The sequence below is a fragment of the Podarcis bocagei genome, assembly GCF_964188305.1.
Source record: "Podarcis bocagei genome assembly, chromosome: Z".
NCBI classification, from domain to species: Eukaryota; Metazoa; Chordata; class Lepidosauria; order Squamata; family Lacertidae; genus Podarcis; species Podarcis bocagei.
This window is the reverse complement of record NC_138140.1, coordinates 17168314-17188957: the sequence shown is the minus strand read 5'-3', so window position 1 is coordinate 17188957 and position 20644 is coordinate 17168314. Positions and strand designations below refer to the sequence as shown.

The following is a 20644-nucleotide window of genomic DNA, read 5'->3' as shown; positions in this document are numbered from 1 at the left end:
TGGCACTGAGGTCCTACATATGGGCTTCCCATTGGGGCATCTGGTTGACTTCTGTGAGAGCAGGAAGCTGGACTAGATGGGCCACTTGTCTGATCCAGTAGTGAGGCTGGGAACCACAAGTGGGCAGAGCTGGTGTTGCAGTTGGATCCTGTCTACAGGCTTCCCACGGGGGCATCTGGCTGGTCGCTGTGCTTCACTAGACAAGCCTTTGGTCTTCTGTAGCAGCCAGGCTCTTCTTGTGTTCTTAGTTCCCTCTGGGCTTCTCTTCTGCAACTTGCAGCATGGAAAGAGTAGCAGCCTACCTCACAGGATTCCTGTAAACACTCTTTTGCAATGCTCTTAAGTTGTCTGTTAACAATAGCAGTAATTCCCCTCACCGTTTAGTAATGCTTTTACTGCTTTGAGCAAAGCTGTGAGAAAATTTTGCTGTTGACAGAAGCCGTTTGGATCTGCCCTGCCCACACCAGCATTTTCTCTACCGCTACCTATGCTCTTTTGGCAGGAGCTGATTACGGCCAGATTTCCGAAGAGACGTGGACTTACTTAAGCACAATCTACAGCGGAGGCCCCGAGATTGCCATCCGGCAGAATGTGGCCCAGGTGCAGGAGGTGGAGAACATGCACGGGGAGCAGAAGATTGAGGCTGAGACCCGGGCGGCCTGAGAGACAACGGACCATGTGGGGAAGGTACACTGGAGAGGCGCAGGGGCACCCAGAGCCCCTGAGGTTAGGCTCATGTGGATAGCTTTACCTTCTGTCGCACCATTTCCCCATCTAGACCCATTACAGTCTACTCCAGGGATGGGGCAACTGTGCCCCCCATCTGTTGAACTACAACTTCCATCAGCCCCAGCTAGCATGCTCCAGTGGTCAATGGATGATGGGAGTTAAGAAGCTGCCTTTAGAATGTTTCTGAATCCTGAAGAGTTTCTTTAAACAAACCCCTCTGTTCCAAAACCTTTCAACATTTTTTTTAAAAACCACAGCATAAAAAGTTGTAGTGAGTCAGATCATTGTTCTATCTAGCTCCTTATCGTCTACACTGACTGGGAGGGACTCTCCAGGGGTTTCAGGCAGGATCTCTTTCCCAGCCGTATTTGGAGATACTGCTGCGGATTGAACCTGAGACCTTCTGCAAGCAAATCTTATGCTCTGCCACTGAGCTGCACCCCCTCCCAATAAAGATTGTAGTTCAATTGTTCAGCCAGCATGAAGTAATTAAGTGGGAAGATAGAAAGTTTCCTTTATATTGAGCTAGACCATTGGTCCATTTAGCTCAGTATGATCTACAGTGATTGGCAGCGGCTCTTGGGAATTTCAGGCAGGGAGTCTAGGAGAGACTTACATGGAGAAGCTGGGAACTGAACCTCAGACCTGTGTACAAAGCAGGTGCTCTACCATGGAGCTATTGTATTTTACCTAAAAATAAAAGAAAGACCCTAGTCCTCATGGTTCTGTATGGGTTGAACTGAATAAGAACTTAGGAAGATTACTTATAACATGTCAGACCATTGGTCCATCTAGCTCAGTATAGCTGACACTGACTGGCAGTGGGTCTCCAGGGTTTCAGGCAGGGGACATTCCTCGCTCTACTTGGAGATGCCATTGGGGATTGAAGCCGGGACCTTCGGCACACAAAACGGATGCTGTACTGCTGAGCTACATTCTACGAGTCTTGTTGGGCTACCAAGTTCCCCCTCTGTGATCCACTCTTCTGGCTCAGGGTGCTCAGCCCTCCTACCTAAGACCCTTTTGTTCACCTCAGGTACCAGGGATTGAACCTGGGACCATGAGCATGCAAAATGTGTTCACTACCATGGATTGATAGTCTCTATGCCCCCTCAGCATACAGCACATCAAGCCATCTTGGTACAACACTGCCTGACTGTGCTTTTCTGCTTGCCTGCACAGAGGATAGAGAGAGGTATGTGGGCATTTGTAGAAATTAGCCTACTGTGCAAAGGTAAAATCTGCACCCATTGCTCCACCCACTTTTAATAGAATCATAGAATTGTAGACTTGGAAAGTTCCCAAGGGTCATCTAGTCCAACCCCCAGCAATGCAGGAATCACAGCTGATGAATCCCAGACAGGTGGCCATCCAACCTGTTTAAAAACATCCAACAAAGGAAGATTCCACCGCCTTCCAAGGTAGTCCATCCCAGCGTTGAACAACTCACCTTCAAAAAGTTCTTCCTAATGTTTTGCCTCACCCATCTCTGGGAAGTGGCTGGCAGGAGGATGCCCAGAAGGAAACTTGGCCCCCAGGCTGAAAAAGGTTCCCCAGCTGTGTTCTAAAAAGAAGCACAGCTCTGATCTCTTTCCTGTGCTCTTGACAGGTTGGGCTAGCCCTGACTTCCCCTTGGGGAGTGGACATTCTTGGGAGTGAGTCCAAACACTCTCTGCATTTCTTTGTTTCCCTTTCTCTCATGTTTTGGAACTGAAAAAGCATACAACGCAGCTCCCGCCACCCGTCACCTTGTCCTGTTCACAGTGATTAACACTTGTAGGAAGCGATGTTAACTTTGTGGGGAAAATAGATATAGATCACCTGTGCGGAGTAATTAATAAAAGACTTGGCTGGGTCCCTAGATCCAAAGCACAGGACTTAACACACTTTAGCAAGAGAAACACCTCCCTGGGTTTAAAACCACAGAATCATGCAGCACTGTGAAGCATGAGGGATGTAAGTTTTTAAATATCCTGTTATAGCCATGTACAGCACTTCCCTTCTCTACTCCTCTTGCAACGGACAGAAAACAGCATTACTAAGTATAAATGCTTTACTTACAAAACACCAAAGGTTAGATTCATGTGTTATTCCATGCAGCAGCAAGAAGAACACAGGGTGTTTACAAAATACAGAAATAGCTTAAAGCACACAGTCTGAGCTTGTAGCAAGCAAGCTCAGGCATATCCTATTTCTGTTCATTCTCTTTCACCATGCAAACTCACAAAGGAGGAAACTTAACTTACTTCCAGGTGAGGGGCGTGACCTAGCTGAGTCTAGGAACAAGGTAGTATGATAATAACCGCTTCATGCATTAACTAGCCCTATGTTTTTCTAGCTATACTTGACTGCAATTCCCCACAAATTTGATGCCTAGCCTAGCACCAATGAGGCCTTGCAAGTGTCCACTTGCAGCTTCACAGGCCAGAGAGTGCCCTGCAAGTCTTGCCTTTGCCCGGCTGTGAAAGAGGAAGACACCTTTGCCAGATTTGCATTTGTCTGGTTTTTGCTTCCTTCCTTCCTAGTCCCTGACTGGATAGGTCTGCATTCTGCTTGGTGTGACCTCGGAGGAAGCTTGGAGAACTAGTTTTCCTGTTTTCTGCTGGCCTCCCCATTTGTCCTTTTCCCTTTGGCGAGCCTTGTGGCCTTTCAACAGCCCTGACCTTTTAGCCCACTCCTTGGGCACCAAGCATAGCCACACCCCTCTTCTTGTTAATTTGCCCGCCTCCCTCCTCTTGGATTTCTACCATTTCAGTAGTTGATGTAGCAGTTCTGCTGGAGTCAGACACAGAAGATGTTTGTGGGGTGGATGACCTTTCAGAGTAATGTCAGGAGTTGCTCATGTTCTCTCTCAGCCAGAGGCATTAGAGTGACAAAAATTCCCCCTACTATTGCACATAATTCCCGCCCCCTTTCTGGTGTGTATTGGCGGCGGGGAGCTTTCAAACCACAAAGTGGACCCCATCATTGTGATTTATTTATTTATTTATTTATTTGTAAGGATGCAAAACTCCACCTTCCGATTCAGGATGCCTGTCCCCCACCCCTTCCTTGCACACAATCCCATTCACATAAAGAACAAGTGCAGCTGATCAGCTTCTTCTCATCCCATTGACTGTGGCCTCCCTGAAAATGGGTGTGTGGAAGGAAGGAATTTTGAGGAAATGGGTACCCATGAATTAGCCCCTGATGACCCCATACTAGTCTTGTCGCATCCACACAACAGCACGACCCACTCCTGATTGCATGTGCAGCCAGGAACACTGGAAGCATCTTCCTAGGGAGGTGGGCAATACTTGATGTTTGTGAAACCAAGGAAGACAGATTTTCCCACCTGACCCGGCAGCCCTACCCTCCTCCTTTTTTTGGCTGTGGGAGAACAGGGGTGTGTTTCTCTCTTTCTGAAATGCCTCCTGCATCCAGACTGCTGGAGAACCAGTGCTAGAACAGTTCTGATCTGTGGTGACAGATTGGACAGTTTCTGAGGGAAAACCATGTAGCCCAACAAGTCTGGCACACTTGTGAAGATAGTGAAGACCCCCCCCCCCCCAAATTCCAGGAACAACTACTGCATTTTTCTGCTCAGCAGCTGACGAGAGATACCTTTTTGAGGGAGGTCCTGTCTCATGTTGCTTTGCAGTCTGTTTCTGTCCAGCCACATGTACCCTCAAACATCGTTTTGTGTTGGTAATTGGTCTAGTGCAGTCTCACCTCCCCACACCTCTTTGCCTCTCTGGCCACTCCCAGGCTTTAATGGGGTTGCTCCAAACCAACCATTTTTTGTTTTGTTAATGGGAATGGATAAGAGCGGATAACGGAGGGAGAAGCATGAAGATCTCTTTAGTGAGATGTGGCCTTCTGGAAGCACGAAATCCTCTGCTGCAAACAGCAACCACATCCGCCTCTTTTTAAAGAGAACTCTCTTGCAGAAGTTTCTCCATCTTTTTGTTGCTGCTTTCCCTGTTGACCTGGATCTGTAAATGCCTAAAAGAGCATCCTCCTAGGCACCTGAGGAGTGTGTGGGGAGATGACTTGCTGTGGGGGGTGTCATTTCTGCTCTTACCATGGAACGCCCTTTTCGAGGGCAGCCTCTGTTTGTGCTCTGTGGGTGGTGCCTTAAAAGAGACCGAGTACGTTATGGAGTGTCAAACTCTTGTGCTCAAATTCCTTCCTTTTGTGCTAAGACTGTTGAGCCAATAAAAGAACGCTTGCATTCAGAAGCTGTGTAAATATTGCTTTGCTTGTCCATGTGTTTATTCTCCATCACAGCGCCCGCCCCCCAAATGCGGAGGTTGGCCCCAGAAGGGACACTCTGGTTTTGCTTTATCCTCTGCCTGGATAGGTGCTGAACATCAGGCTCTAATGGCCAAATGTACCCCGCCCCAAGGCCTTGCCACCTGGACTTTGGGACCCTCTCCCCCAATGCCAAACCCCTCACCAGCCTTTAAACAAACTTCTGAACTGCATCCTGCCTGATGGGGCAAGCAAGCATTCACCTGGAAAGAGAGGAGAGAGAGTTTTAAGTGGGGGCCATCAGATACGTGGTTTCTGTTATCACCTCTCTTCCCTTTCTCACTTCGCTTTTAACTGCCTATGTCTGCAGGCCCAGTTGGCATCATTTCGTGTCATGGAATTTTGCTGCAAGCTGCCAGTTGCAAACCTTACTAGCCTGGCTCCAGCTGAGTAGCCTGTTCTCAGTGGCCAGCCAGATGCCCCAATGAAAAGCCTACAAGCAGGACCCAGCAACTGTCATTCGGAAGAATGGCTGCCTTTGATCAGGGAGGCAGAGCTGAGCCGCCATGGCTAGCCTTATCTCCTGCATGAAATGATCCAGTCCTCTTTTAAATCCATCCAAAGGCAGTGGCCATCACTGTGTCCTGCGGGAAGTTCAGTTCAACTATAATGCAGTGTGAAGATGTTAATTCCTTTTGTCTGGCTTTCACCAGACTTCCTCCTTCTGAGTTTGAAATGGGGGCTCAGTGCTTAATCAAAAGCTAATCTCTTGATGGTGTTGCAGGACCAAGAGCCAAACGTTGATGAAAGTGTTTTGTTTCCCCAAATCACAGTTAACAAGTCCTGTGTTTGCTCTCAAATGGAAGCACTTTATTTGATAGAATTCTTTCATCAAGAAACAAATGAACCTTTTTGTCGCCGGGTTTTTTTTTTTACACACTTTTGGGGGTTATGAGACAACACACACACATACATTAAGATGCTGTTGAAACCTACGCAAAATAATCCAGTGCCTAAAAACTCACACAGAAATCATTTCTTTTTTAATAATAAAAAAGTGCTTGACATTATATGTTAAAATATAATTTGGCTTACTTTTTTAAAAAAATCTTTTTTTGACACTTCAAGCATGAGGGGGCAGGGAGCGATGGAGTCAATATGCAGCAGGAAACTTTGAAAAATATTCAGCATTAAAACACAACTTTTCAGTAAATATGTTTCTTTTCTCTTTGTATATTTACAGATGTTAAGGGAGAGTAAGAGAGATGGGAGCAGAGGGCGGAGAAGGCTGATTTGTTTTCTTAGAGGCAAGGATCATAACTTTTCCTCTCCAATAGGATCATGAGACGGTCACAAGTTTTCGCAAACTAGATGCTTTATTAATCTGCTTCAGGTTAAATTTGGAGGCTCTGCCTCAGAGCTCTGTACATGCTCCAGAGTGCCTTTTGAACTCCTTAAGTGTGTGTGGAGCACCAATACACTCATTTCATCTTAGCAAAGTGTCTCAATCCTTTTCTGTGCAAAGCTGTTCTGGCTACTGAAGCCCATATTCTTTGGGGTTTCCAGGAGCCCAGGGCCATTCTGGATCTGGGAGACATCTAAGGCCTGCATGTCTCTGCACATTTTTATTTTTATTTTGCTACATAAAAGAAAAAGTCACGAAGTGACCCACGTGGCAGCCTGCAGCATGGACCAGAAGTCTCGACATGGGTGTACAGAAGACATAAGCACTTTTTTGAATGATTTTAAGAGCAGCCCCTTGCAAGTACATCACCCCCTGCCTTTGCAACTTGCTTTATGAATAATGAATCAAAGGGTGGATCAGTTGTCCCTTTGAGAGCTATCTAATTTTTATTTATTTATTTATTTATTTTAAAATTAAGTGCCCCATCCACTTCTTTGTGAGCTGTGCTTCCATTTTTATCTCCAGATCACACACACAGAGACACACAATTTCTCTGGCAAGGTGTTGAGGCAGGAGATGTGGTAGTGATGCTACAGGTGCTAGCCAATAGGTGACCTCCCCCTAGGTGATGTTCCCTTACTTTAAAATGGTTGGTGCTGTATCAAACCTCAAATTTCCCAGTTGGGGGGGGGGGGTTGACACTTCATGGAACAGGGTCATAGTGCTTACAAACTAATGCTGCTGTCTGAAAAATCTTAACCCACATGGGTGCTCTCTTGACTTCCAATTCTGTGCCTAGGCAGGAGAAAAGTGCCTCTGTTAAATTCTTTCCTGAAATGTCCACCTAGTAGAACAGAGATAGGACCATTTAGTCAAAGGTGGCTTGATGTTTTCTTTTTCTACCTGTTTGGTTCTTAAGAGTAGCAAAGATTTGCCAAGAAGCTGCCAACTTTGTAGAAACTCAAGGGAACCATATTTTCACAGCCTAGTTATAAAGGCAGAAATGATTCTCCCCCCAGCTTGTGATGTAGCCACATGGACACAGCAATCATTTGGGCATTGTTGGTACAGGGTGACAATAATATACTGTCCACCTAACGTCTATCTATCTATCTATCTATCTATCTATCTATCTATCTATCTATCTATCTATCATCTATCTATCTATCATCTCTAATGTCTGTTTATTGAAAAGCAGACTTTCTCTTACATTAGTGGCACCATAAATTGGGAAGAAGATCCCTTCATCTTATTTACATGCTGGGACGATCAGGGATGTTACAGACTTTGCCAACAGAAATAGCTGTAGGTGCTGTAAGTTTCATATCCACTTTGTCTTCCTGCAGATCTCGGGAAGGAGGAACGTTCAGGATTCTTTAGTTGCGATTCCTGCAATGCAGGGAGTCGGACTAGATGACCCTTTGGGTGCCTTCCAACTCTACATTTTTTTAATTTCATGACTGAATAGCACAGCTTGGTTGCTTTTCAGGCTGCTGGCCTCTGGATAAATATATAATTGAAGCAGATGCTATGGCAACTGAGATCTGTATTCTACGTCCCTCCTGAACAGGAACGCTGGTGCTCAAGGGCATTCCTCACCCAGAAATTCAGCCTAGTGAGCAGAGTCCCCCCCCCTTTTTTTTACGTTCTGCACTCTTTTTGCCTCCTCCTCCCCACTGATGACAGGTCTAACTCACTGTGAGGATGGCCCTGACTATCCCACAGTAGTGGGCAGCTGACAATATTGGAAGTAAGAAACGTTCTGGGTGTCAATGTGGCCCATCCTATACATTACTCCAGCAACATGACACACTTTCCGGTGGCTTTTGCCCCCATGCTATGACAGTGTTCAAGCAGCCAGCTATGCACACGCATGGACCACAAATGCAACTTTCCAACACACCAAGCCCTTCCACTGTCATGAAAGGAGTAGACAAGAGCTTTATCCCCTTCAGACTTGCTTCCTCCTTTCCGCTTGTGATCCAATGCTGGGTGAACGCATACAACAGTTTGCCAGGGGGTGGGGGACATCTGGCCCTTCAAATGTTGGCCTTCTCATTGTCCTTCCTCATTGGCCATGCTGGGACTGGTGGGAGCTGGAGACACAGGTTTTCTAGCCCTGCTCTTTCTTACATTGACTGGCAGTAGATCTCCAGGGTGTCAAACCGAAATCTTTCCCAGCCTTACCTGGAGACCCTGGGGATTGAGCTAGGACCATCCTGCATGCAAAGCAGATGCCCTGCTACCAAGCCAAAGACCCTCCCCCATTTGGCAGGTGACCAGCTGTAATACAACCAACAATAGGTTGCTTTTGGAAATCAATCTGTCCCCTAATCTCAGTCTGAAACCTCTTTCCGCTACCTGGAACGGGCCACACTTGTTTGTCTTGAACTGCCTCTATCGATGAGCACCACACCGCGGAAGTTCCAGCGCTGACGATCTTAACTGCAACGATCCATTCACATGTATGGCAGACACTCTGTAACAAGTGTGTGCATGTGGGTCTTTTAAATGAGAACTGGGCCAGGCTCTTTCAGTGTGATCTGTGATCCGTCACCCGCTGTCAAAATGCAGGTGTTTGGGAGACGAAGGCATGAGCTCAAAACCCAAAGTATTTTATCTTTCACGCAGCAAGAAAGCCACATCCAGTCAGCCGCCCATGATGAAGGTGTGCTGTCCAGCGTGAACACAGATGAAACTACTGCTCAGTTAATCAACCCGGTCACATTGCCAAAAAGGGAATTGAAGACAGAACACCTACATTGCCAAAGTGCTGGGCTATGACGTTCCAGTACGGACTGGGGTGGCAGGGAAGGATAAATCAAGAGTGCGATTTTGTTTCGACATGGTATGGGAATAAAAGCAGAATAAAGGCAAGAGCAGGCAGAGACAGCATGCAGAAGGGAAGAAAGGAAGGTCTTGAGATGCTAAGGACCAAATAAATTAAGAACAGCAGCAGAGAGTTTAAATCTGGGCACCTTAAAAAAAGGCAGGCAGGTGCAGGCAAGGCAGCAGGGGGCGAGCATGCGGGCCCAGAGGCAGTGGAAACGGAGGTCTGCAGAAAACTGGCTGGAAGCGTGCAGGGGGTGGGCGTTGGTTTTGGGCGCATAGGTAGGCGGGCGTTTTGCAAAGGGGTGCATGGCGAGGTTTCCAGCGTCAGCTGAGCAAGAGCACACTCCGGCCCCTCCCAACAAGCACCTCTTAGGGCTCTCCAGTAAATCCTTGACAGTGGGCAAAACCACAATGTGGACAAAATTTAAACTTGGGATGAAAGGAAATGGCCTACTCACTGCGGATGCAGTTGAGGGTGGGGAATGCAGTCCCTAAGGGCAAAAGCTAAGGAAAGAGGCTAGACCTCAGGAAGGCCTTCAGAACAAGAGCTGACTTCTCTTGAACTCTGTGAAGATGCCAGGAAGTGTTCAGTCTCTCCAACCCCCCCCCCAAAGGATATCTGAACAATTGGCACATACCAACTCAACCCATCTATTGCTTATTTGTTTCTTGGTGGGTGGGGGTTTCCCTTCACACATTACGTTCTTTCCTAGGCGTATTTTCATGTATTTAATGAAACACAATGCCTGGATAGGACAAGTGAGCACAGCATAATGGGGGAAATAGTTGTCAGAAGAATGCTGTGCTTGCTGCTGTGTGTCCTCAGTGCGCTGCAGTGTTAACATGCAGGATTTGGCACTTATTTGCAGCGGCCTGGAGTTGGTTGCAGGACCAGGGCCACAACCCTGGACATTATCAGCTAGAAGAAAAGCCCCACTAAGCACAATGGGGCTTGCTTCCACATAAACATCTACAGCAAGCATGGCTAGCTAGTGACCTACTGGATTTCCCTGGACTCCAACTCCCACCATCCTTGGCTGGGGCTGATGGGAGTTGGAGTCCAACAGATATGTGGAGGACCACAGGTTCCTTGCTCCTGATCTAAGAACAGGCATCCTTCCCCCTCTCTCTTTCAACAGAGACATCCTTCCATACCCGACATGCACTAGGGAATGCTGCTGCATAGATCAGGGATAGGGAGACATGTGACCTTCCAGATGCTGTCGGACTCCACCTCCCATCATTCCTATCGGCCACGGTGGCTGCAGGCACTGATGGGAGCTGGAGTCCAACCACAATGTATCAGAGTATAGGAAGGCACAAGTTCCCCCACCCTGTTCCCACATTGCCAATCTTAAGATTAGAGACAGAAGTGAGTGGCACTAAATATTATTTAAATAAGTTCTATTTTTTTAAAAATGAAAATACTATTATGTGGTATCTCTGCGGTCCTTTTCTCATAGGCACTTCGTAGACCTTCCAAACTTGCCCTAAGGAAGCACTTATTATTCCCATTCTGCAGAAGGCAGGCTGAGTCAGAGAAGGCAGCTAGCCTCAACGGCTGCCTCCTGAGTTCCTAGCTGAGGTCCGGTTATGAAGCAGTAATAGCATATGAAGTGCCTGCTGGGTCAGGCCCAAGGGGACCCCATCTAGTCGAGCATCCTGTTCTTACAGGGCCCACCAGGGGCCATCTTGTTAGATCCTCCAGACTTAGGGTAAAGCCACGCTGAAATGAATAGATCCAAGTTAGCCATGCTCATTAATTTCAATGTGTCTACTCTGAGCAGCGCAGACATTGGATACAACCCATAATGTTACTGCTGGGTTTCAATTGAACTACTTCAGTGTTTAGGCCTGATTAAAATCAGCAATCTACTTGCCAAGCTCCCTAACCAGAACTGAATGCAAGACTTTTAAACTGGTTTTGACTCACTATTTAGCGCTGATCACCTCTGTCTAGAGCAGGCATGCTGGGTATCTTTGGCCCTCCAGATGTTGCTGAATGACGACACAATGCCTATCAGGCCCCCAGCAAGCACTGTCAGTAGCTAGGGATGATGGGAATCGTAGTTCAACAAAATCCAAAGGTTTCCCCACACCTGGTTTAGAAGCCCTGTGCTTAAGTGGGTTTGCCTGTGTGAGGTTGCAAGGAAAGCAGAACCTCGGTGTTTTCTCAGCCTCGGTTTCTCATCTACAAAATGGGAACAAAGGGAGCTTGCCTTGCAAACCCCGTTTTAGAAACTACCAGCAACGGAGTCAAGATGGATGAGCAAAGATGGCACATAATGGCAGTCAGCTAGCCAAAGCAAATTGCTGTTGCCTCTACCAGAGGGCAACACGGACATGACGGAAGCTTTTTGGTTACGTCCTCCATTTAAATGAGACTCTGGTGGAACCTCCACATAGTTTAAAAGGAAGAGGAGGGATGGGTTAGTTTGATGCAGCAGGTGGCATGCTGGAGAGTTTGAGCAAGCAACTAGGTGATGATGTTGGGAGTCATGGAATGCACCCACTATTGGGGCAGGAGTTTTTTCCTCCCTCTGCAAATGATAGCTCCGTTTCAAGGGAGGGGAGCCTAACATGAGGGAGGGTTGTTGCTGTTGTTAAAAAAAAAGGGAGGGGAACCCACAAAAAAACCCTGGTGCAAACAGGGTGCTTTAAAAAAAAATCAGACCATTTGTTTCTCCTGTGCCCCTGCTCGCCCCGATGCTCTTGTTACCAGCAGCCAACACATTTAGGAATCTAAACAGAGAGAGAGAGAAAGAAAAGAGAGATTTCGTTAGATACACACAAGTTGGGAGAGGTTTGGGGGAAGGAGGTGTTCAAAAAGGAAAGACCCAGGGGCACTGTACCTTGAAGAGCTAAAGCAGAAATGGATTAAGAAAACAAAACAAATACATTATTATTATTACTGACTCCCCAGGGATCCTTTTTAGGAAGATTCTCATGAAGGCACAGACGTGCAGTCCTAACTCAGTTGATTATAAACTGGGTTTTATTTGCTGATGACATACTCTTATTTATTACAGAACCTCGTATTATTATTCCAACACTGATGCAAATGATAGATCAGTGGTGGGGTGGAATAAATGGATGGGCGTAGCTGCAGGCAACAATTGCGCTATCTTTTGTCCTATGTCACATCTATTAGCAACATTTACAGCGCTCTTCTACCACTTTAACAGCCATGGCTTTCCTCAAAGAATTCTGGGTAATTAAGAGTTAGAAGGATACCCCTTACAAGTCCCAGCACCCTTAGAAAAACTACAATTCTCAGGTTTTCTTTGGAGGAAAGCCATGACTGTCCAAGTGATATGAGTGCTTTAAACGTGGTATGGATGTGACCTTAGATTCCTCTTGATTTGCTGATTCAGGCGCAATGCGTTACATTGGCAGAGGAGCCAGCCTCTCTGTGGGCAATTCTAAAAAGCCCTCTTGTGAAATGAGTCCGATCATTGGTCCATCCAGTTCAGTGATGTCTGAAATGCTAGCTAGCAGCAACTCCTGGGTTCCAGGCAGGGGACATTTGTGACAAGAATCAGACTCTTAAACATCAACAGATCATTTTCTGGATGTGTGAAATGAAGACCCACCCCCCGAATAAAATGACTCTCTTAAAGCAAGCACTGAAGGGGAAATTATTCTGAATTCAAGAAGGTGGCATGCACAAATAACTTTTTTTTTTTTAAAAAAGCAAGCAATCCATGGTTTCTGCACCAGCAGATAGAAGCAAATGGAGAACTCTTAAGGCAGATGAAAAGCAACTTTTAAACGGAAGCAACTGGCAACTGTCTATGAACAGCTTTATGGAAGAACAAGCAGTGATGTGATTTAGCGTCATGCCATGGTCTTCAGCAGCTATGGGCAAAGTAAACAAATTATTTCTGGGGCCAGATAATGTAAAGAAAATCTCACGAGTCTGAGAAAAAACAAGGTTCTTTTTCTTTTATTGCTGGAAATGATAGCGAAATAATTAAGAGAAGGAACTCAATAGAATAATGATAATTATAATAAAAAAAACAGTTCTAGATTTAACAAACCTCAGAAGGTGGACTTTCCTACAATGCTGATTCTGAAGCAGGAAGTATGGAAAAACACAGAAAAGAAGGAAAGAAACTTCAACATCATAAACAGGTTTTTTTTATCTGTTTAAGTTACATGATATACACACTATGGCTCATCTACTTAATGGCCCTTGTTGCTTTTTACACAATTGCCATTGAGTTGCTCTCAGGAACATCTAAAAAAATAATTTGGCAAACATGAAAATAATCACTTTTAAAAAATCATCCTAGATTCGAAAGTGCATCGGCGTCCTTTCAACAGTGGGAGAGTCTGACCTGTTGGGAAAATGCCTGCAAACTGTGATGGTTGTACTACAAGGTCTCTGGGCTTCTCCCTGGGAAGATTTATCTACATTCCAGGAGACCCAAAGCGGACGGCGTTTCCTTGAGAAAAAACTTGCCCCGGTCAGGATAATACCTTGGGCAAAGATGCATTTCCAAATCTGTGTCTGCCTTGCAACAATAATACTGTACAGCAGGTGAGTGGGTTTGCACAAGACATAATCTGCAAGCAGACTGAGGGACCCTTCCCCCAGGGATGAAAGCAAACCCTCCACCCTCGCCCTAAAATGTTGAAGATGAGGCAATGCAACACTCTTCTCCAGCCAATTCCACTTGCCTGCCTTATGGTAGGCTGGAAAAAAAGCTTCTTTGCAGTAGCTGGATCTCCTTTGCCCACTACCTGGGCATATAATGCTGCCCCACTGACAAAGCAGATAGGGCTCAGACGGATGTCCCCTCTTTAGGTCAGCAAGTGTAATACTTCATGGTTATTATGGCAAGAGCCCCAGGTGTCCATTTGGTGGTGGTGGGTGGGTTACAGTATGGCACAATGATGCTTGATGCACAAGCACCTCTCTGGAGCTGACACGTGTTAGCAGTGAGTCATGGAGCAGGGTGCCCTCCGTGGCAAAACCGGAGAACTTCCCCAGCCGGCTTGAGTGTCGGAGACAGCACCTGTGTGCTCTTCCAGCAATTCTGATCTCCATCAGACAAGGTTGCAAGCGTCCTCCAAAGTAATACAAAAGGTCTGCTCCCCCCAAAAAAACCTGATCTTGCACTAAATTGCAAATACCCGTTTGTTTTCCATGTTTTGTTCTGCTTCCAGCTAGGAACAACAGAGGGTTTAAAACACCTATGTGGGACACACAATGCCCTACCTGCTGCAAATCTCTCCTCCTGCTGTCATATTCAATATGACTGCCAAAAATGTGAATTTATTTAAGGATAATTATGAAAAATGTTGGAATGAAGTGAAAAAGGACTTAGAAATATGGACAAATTTGAAGTTATCATTGTTAGGCCGAATTGCTGTGATAAAAATGAATGTGTTGCCAAGGATGTTGTTTTTGTTTCAAACATTGCAAATTTTGGATAAGATGGATTGTTTCAAGAAGTGGCAGAAAGATATTTCCAGATTTGTTTGGCAGGGCAAGAAGCCTCGAATAAAATTCAAGATGAAGAAGAAGAAGAAGAAGAGTTTGGATTTGATATCCCGCCTTTCACTCCCCTTCAGGAGTCTCAAAGCGGCTAACATTCTCCTTTCCCTTCCTCCCCCACAACAAACACTCTGTGAGGTGAGTGGGGCTGAGAGACTTCACAGAAGTGTAACTGGCCCAAGGTCACCCAGCAGCTGCATGTGGAGGAGCGGAGACACGAACCCAGTTTCCCAGATTACGTGACTACCGCTCTTAACCACTACACCACACTGATGCCAAAGAAAGAGGTGGATTTGCCCTGCCAGACCTTAAACTTTATTATGAATCAGCTGCTTTTTGCTGGCTGAGAGAATGGCTGCTTCTTGAAAACACTGACGTGTTGGATTTAGAAGGTTTCAACAATGCATTTGGTTGGCATGCATATCTGTGGTACGATAAGGTAAAAGCGCATAAAGCGTTTAAAAATCATATAGTTAGGAAAGCATTGTTTAATGCTTGGATAAGATATAAGAATTTGTTAGAAAAGAAAACCCCAAGATGGTTGTCACCAATGGAAGCCAAGGCACAGAAAAAACTCAATATGGAGGCCAAATGGCCGAAATATTAGGAAATTCTGGAACAAGATGGAGACAGAATAAAATTGCAGAGCTTTGAAAAATTGAAAAACAAAGTGCGAGATTGGCTCCATTATTACCAAACAATGGAGGCATACAATGTGGACAAAAAAGTTGGTTTCCAGGTGGAAAAATCAAAATTGGAAACAGAATTGTTAGATCCAAAAATCAAGAATTTGTCAAGAATGTATAACTTGCTGTTGAAATGGAACACTCAGAATGAAATGGTGAAATCAGCTATGATTAAATGGGCACAAGATGTTGGACATAACATAATGATGGCTGACTGGGAACAGTTATGGACCACAGGTATGAAATTCACGGCATGTAATGCCCTAAGAGAAAATTTAATGAAAATGATTTATAGGTGGTACATGACACCAGTCAAGCTTGCAAAAATTTACCATTTGCCCGATAATAAATGTTGGAAATGTAACGAGACTGAAGGTACATTCTTTCACCTTTGGTGGACATGCCCAAGGATTAAGACATTCTGGGAGATGATTTATAACGAAATGAAAAAGATATTCAAATATACTTTTCTGAAGAAACCAGAGGCCTTTCTCCTGGGCATGGTCGGCCAAATGGTGCCAAAGAAGGATAGAACTTTTTTTATGTATGCAACAACAGCAGCAAGAATACTTATCGTGAAGTATTGGAAGACACAAGATTTACCCACCCGGGAAGAATGGCAGATGAAGTTGATGGACTATATGGAACTGGCGGAAATGACTGGCAGAATCCGAGACCAGGGAGAAGAGTCGGTGGAAGAAGACTGGAAAAAGTTTAAAGACTATCTACAGAAATATTGTAAAATTAATGAATGTTAGAAAAATGTTGGAAAGAAGTTATATGGCTTTAGTAGAAATGTTGTAAGGAACTAGGTATAAAATTAATAGAGTATTAAAGGAAAAAATAAGGTTAGAATGTGTTAAGATAATTATAGGATAGGAAACAGAGGAAGATGGAAAGGAATTGCTGAAACAATTAACAGAAGTGGAATACAAAAAGGGAGGTGTGAGGAGGTCGTTGAAATAAGTGAATGAAAGATAAGATATTGAAATTGTTTGATGTAGATTTGATGTTGTTCGATGTTGTTTGATGTGTTTTTTGTTTTGTTTTGTTAGTTTAATGTGTTAAGTGTTATGTAGTGTTTTGGTATTGTATTTTTTTTTCTTTTTTGTAGTGTTTAAATTGTTGGAAAAGTAATAAATATTATTTAAAAAAACAAAACAAATCTCTCCTCCTGCTGACTATTTCCTCTGCAGTCTTAAGGGCTAGAAGCTAACGTCTGATTTCAAAACAGTGGAAGCTGAGGTGGCAGAGGAAGCTGTTGCCTGGTGCCCATTTCTGCGGGTACACAGAGCCAAACTTACGGGGATTGGTGTGGGTTCAGGATCTTTGCCTTCAGGGACCTTCTTCCATTTGGTGAGTGTGTGTGAGGAACCCAATGACAGGTGGAACGCTACATGCCGTAGAAGATTCCTCGGGCACACATCCCTTTCACACAGAGCACCAGCAAGACTTTCCAGGCCTTGCCACCCCCTCTACCGAAAAGACAGGTTGGTGTCCTCTTACAAGCTGCAAGGGAAGATCGCTTAGCAAGCTTGTCTTCCTGGGAGGCAGGAAATAGTCTTACCATTTGGGAACTGCTGTAAAAGCTTCTGAGAAACCCCATGATTTTCAACAGCAACACAAAAATAAAATAAAATAATAAAATAAAATAAAATAAAAACACACATCCGGGTCACCATGGTGTGCATTAAAGAAAGACACACATCTTTGTGTGTGTGTTGAACAATGAAAACAGCAACAACCCTACGTTCGGACTTTATATTCACAATTCTGCTGCTAGGGCAGATCATTTTTCCTTATCTCTGAGCTAAGTGCTCTTGTGGTGGGGTGAAAAGCAGCTCCCAGAGAAAGAGCCAGCGAAGCTCACAATTTTTCCTACCTTTGCTAGTGGTGGAGAAGTGAAGGGGTCCAGCCCCTTGCTCCATCCCACCACCCCTCTGTCTAGCAGCAGCAATCTGCTTCTGCATTTCTCCTAAGACACCATTCCCTTGCTTTCAAATGCATCCCCCGTGCTCACGAGGGCTAGAAACTGTGTCTTAAGAAAAGGAAAAAGTGAGATCCTCAGATGCTGCACACTTGAATGGCAGGATTGCAAGGTGAACAGAAGATGTATGACCTTGAATCTAAGGCTTCTCCCCCCAAAGCAAAAAAATTTTAGAAAAGAAAAAGGCTTAATAGGCCACATTTTGCTAGCTTAGATGAGAGCCTACAAGTTGTACGTCAACTGTGTCCAAGACGATACTATGAAATCAACAAACAAATGTCACTTTCCTACTTGCAGAAGATATGAACGGAAATATTCATTAAGGCCGCAACCCTAATCATGCCTACTAGGGAGTAAGCCCCAATAAACAGACAATGATGCATACTCTCAAGTAGAAGTGCAAGGGACTGTCTGCTATAATTAGCCGTGCATTCTGTGTCTCGAGGGAGCGAAACTCTGAGCAATTTCAACTCTTGTGTCAGGAAAGGAAAGTTTTGAGGGGGGGGGGGCATATCCCTCAATTATACCCATACTTTTTCTCTCTCCCCCCCTCTCCCTGTGACACCCTCTCATCTGACCAAGCTTTCATAGTTCTTGGAGAAGCACAAGTCTGCTCCTTTCAGAATAGGGAGTAATGCACTTTCCTGGTGCAAAAAGGCTTTCGTCACAGCAGCGGAGGAAAAGCGCCCCTGCGGAAGCAAAGAAAGCGACCCAGGCAGGTGACCTAAATGTAAGTCATTGCACCTTTGGCATTCTTTTCCAAAAAGACTTCGACGTAGGAGGTTGGGACGTAACCTTCCTCGTCCTCGTTCCTCCGGATCCGCGTCCAGCCATCGCCTTTGTCCTCCTCGATGACAAACAGCGTTTCTCCTTCAGAGACTGAGATCGTCCCTTCGTTCTGACCTGAGAGACAGGGGATAAAAAAAACAAAGCAAAACCCCTGACAGATTAGGACTAGTGTTTCCCACGGATCTATCTCTCTCTCTCTCTCTTTTTCTTTTCTTTAAAACGATAAAAGCACCCACATGTATTTATTTATCTACCATCTATTTCATTTCTATCCCACCTTTCCTTCCAAGGAGCTCAAGGTGGCACACATGGTCCGCTCCCTCCTCATTTAATCCCCACAACAGCCATGTAAGGTGGGGCAGTGAGCCACCCAAGGTCATCCAGCAAGCTTAATGGCCGAGTGGGGTTTTGAACCCTGGTCTCCCAGGTCCTAATCCAACGCTCTAACTACTACACCACACTTCCAATGAAGCACCTGGAAGCCTTTTTGCAATGGCACATGTGTATAAAAGGAGGATGGGGATGACTTGGGGGCTGCTGTGTATGTGCCAAAGATCCCCAAATATAAAGGTATGGGTGGTGGTCCCTGGGTTCCCCCTCCTGTCTGTTTGCACGTGCCACGGTGCGACCCCTTGGCCACATTCTGGAACTGCACCTGGCCACAGTGGGACCCCTTGGCCACAAACTGCACCTGGCCCCGAGGGATCTGGGACGTACCTTCAAAGGTATACAGAGCTTTGCACGTCCCGATTGTGGGAAGTGGTTCCTCATCGTCAAACTCATCGTCAAACTCCGGTGCCGGCACTTTCAACTCACTTTCCTGGCTCGGCTCCTCTGTGTAACTGCCATCTGGACTGCTCAACACAGGAAAAGAAACAGCAACTATAGCGACAGGCTTGGAGGGCCAGGGCGGGAGGGAGGAGGCGATGCTGGTCTGCCAGCGTCATTATATAGCAGTCTCGGAAGTTGCCTTACACCAAGAAGGACGGCGCAGGCCCATCCATCTCAGGATTGTTTGACACGGACTAGCAGTGGCTCTTCAGATTTCAGCCCAAAATAATCCCCGGGTGTATCTGAAGATCCCAGGGACTGAACCTGGAACCTTTTGCATGCAAAGCAGTTGCACTACCACTGAGCCACAGCGAGGCAAGATTCTAGTCCTCATAGTTCAGAATAAAAGGTTGAATTGTATTGGAAGCTGCCTTGCACTGAGTGAGACTATTGCTCCATCTGGCTCAGTGCTGCCTGACACTGATTGGCAGCAGTTCTCCATGGTTTCAGGAAAGAGTCTCTTTATGGGGATCCTTCTGGGGATTGATGCTTCCAGGACTTTCCACATGCAAGGCTGATGCTCTGTCACGTGTGTGATCGACATTTCCTAAATCGTATTTTGCAGGTACATCATTTAGCAGAGCAGATAAAAGAAACACACAAAAATGTATTTCACCAGGGAAAATCACTTGCAAAAAAACACGTATACTAGTTGAAACGGCAAGCAACAATATGATTTATTTTAAATAACCCCAAGAAAATACTGATCCAATTTACAAAGAGCTTTTTTTCTTTTTTAAAAAATAATCCAGAAATAGTTGGGGAGTGAAAAACTTGGGAGGGCCGGTAATGACAGATTTATTTGTCCATCCATCCCTCATATAAAAATTGGCCAAGAAGCTCTTGCACTCTGCTGCTGCTTTCCCATCTAGAGCCAGAGGGGGGAGCTGTGTAGTGAGAACCAGCACTGGCTAAAGCAGCAGTAGCAGAAGCCAGAGAGGGAAGGTAATTGTCTTGCTTGGGCAACAGATTCAGGACAGGGTGTATGGGGGGAGAAAAAGAGGCCCAGAGTTCTCCTCCAAGGGCCACTAGCTGCTGGGAAGTTTTCCTGGGAGCTGTGAGAGTGAGCTGCTGTGCTCAAGATCATGTCTGCTTGATAACTGGTGGAAGTGCAGTTGTTGAAGGAAGCTGGCTTGATGCCGTGAACAGGGCGCGTTGCCCTACACGTGAGTTAAAGCACACACAGGGCTACTCTGTCCTACTAACCCATAAGAACATAAGGAGCGCCTGCTGGATCAGACCGCTGGCCTATCTAGCCAAGCACTCTGTTCTCACAGCAGCGGCTGACCAGGTGCCTGTGGGAAACCAGCAAGCAGGATTTGAGCACAAGAGCAGCACTCTCGCCTCCTGGGGTTCCAGCACCTGGTATCTGGAAGCAGGGGAGGCAGAACAGCAGAAGAGCTGTGCTGCTCCAGGCCAGTGGCCCACCGAATCCAGCATCCTATTCTCACAGTGGCCAGCCAGATGCCACAAAGGGAAACCCACAAGCAGAACCTGAAGGCAAGAGGACTCTTCCTTCCTATGCCTTCCAACTACTGGTATTCAGAAGGACCACTGGCTCCAACCACGGAGGCAGAGCATAGCCATTAGGGCTGGCTGCCATTCTCCTCCAATAGGCTCTCTTACCCCTACTCTGGGATGCCTAATTT

The 20644-nt window shown here is 45.8% G+C and overlaps 2 protein-coding genes across 18 annotated transcripts in view; one reads left to right on the top strand and one right to left on the bottom strand.

Annotated features, from left to right (window-relative positions):
• USP20 (ubiquitin specific peptidase 20) overlaps positions 1-6597 on the top strand; it is a 36632-nt gene extending 30035 nt beyond the window's left edge. For 3 of the 4 annotated variants that reach the window (XM_081178697.1, XM_081178696.1, XM_081178699.1), the window contains exon 24: positions 503-4959. In XM_081178697.1, coding sequence (XP_081034823.1) covers positions 503-663 — 161 coding nt within the window. In that variant the 3' untranslated portion in view covers positions 664-4959. Of the gene's footprint in view, positions 1-502; positions 4960-6205 lie in introns of those variants that run through there. The other variant, XM_081178698.1, reaches the window with a different exon arrangement.
• A 3756-nt stretch (positions 6598-10353) lies between these two features.
• FNBP1 (formin binding protein 1) overlaps positions 10354-20644 on the bottom strand; it is a 117144-nt gene continuing 106853 nt past the window's right edge. For 10 of the 14 annotated variants that reach the window (XM_081178746.1, XM_081178742.1, XM_081178743.1 and 7 more), the window contains 2 exons: positions 18882-19021; positions 17877-18278 (listed from right to left, as the gene is read on the bottom strand). In XM_081178746.1, the coding sequence (XP_081034872.1) occupies positions 18100-18278; positions 18882-19021 (319 nt within the window). In that variant the 3' untranslated portion in view covers positions 17877-18099. Of the gene's footprint in view, positions 11942-13239; positions 13272-17876; positions 18279-18881; positions 19022-20644 lie in introns of those variants that run through there. The other 4 variants (XM_081178739.1, XR_014003918.1, XM_081178740.1 and 1 more) reach the window with 4 other exon arrangements.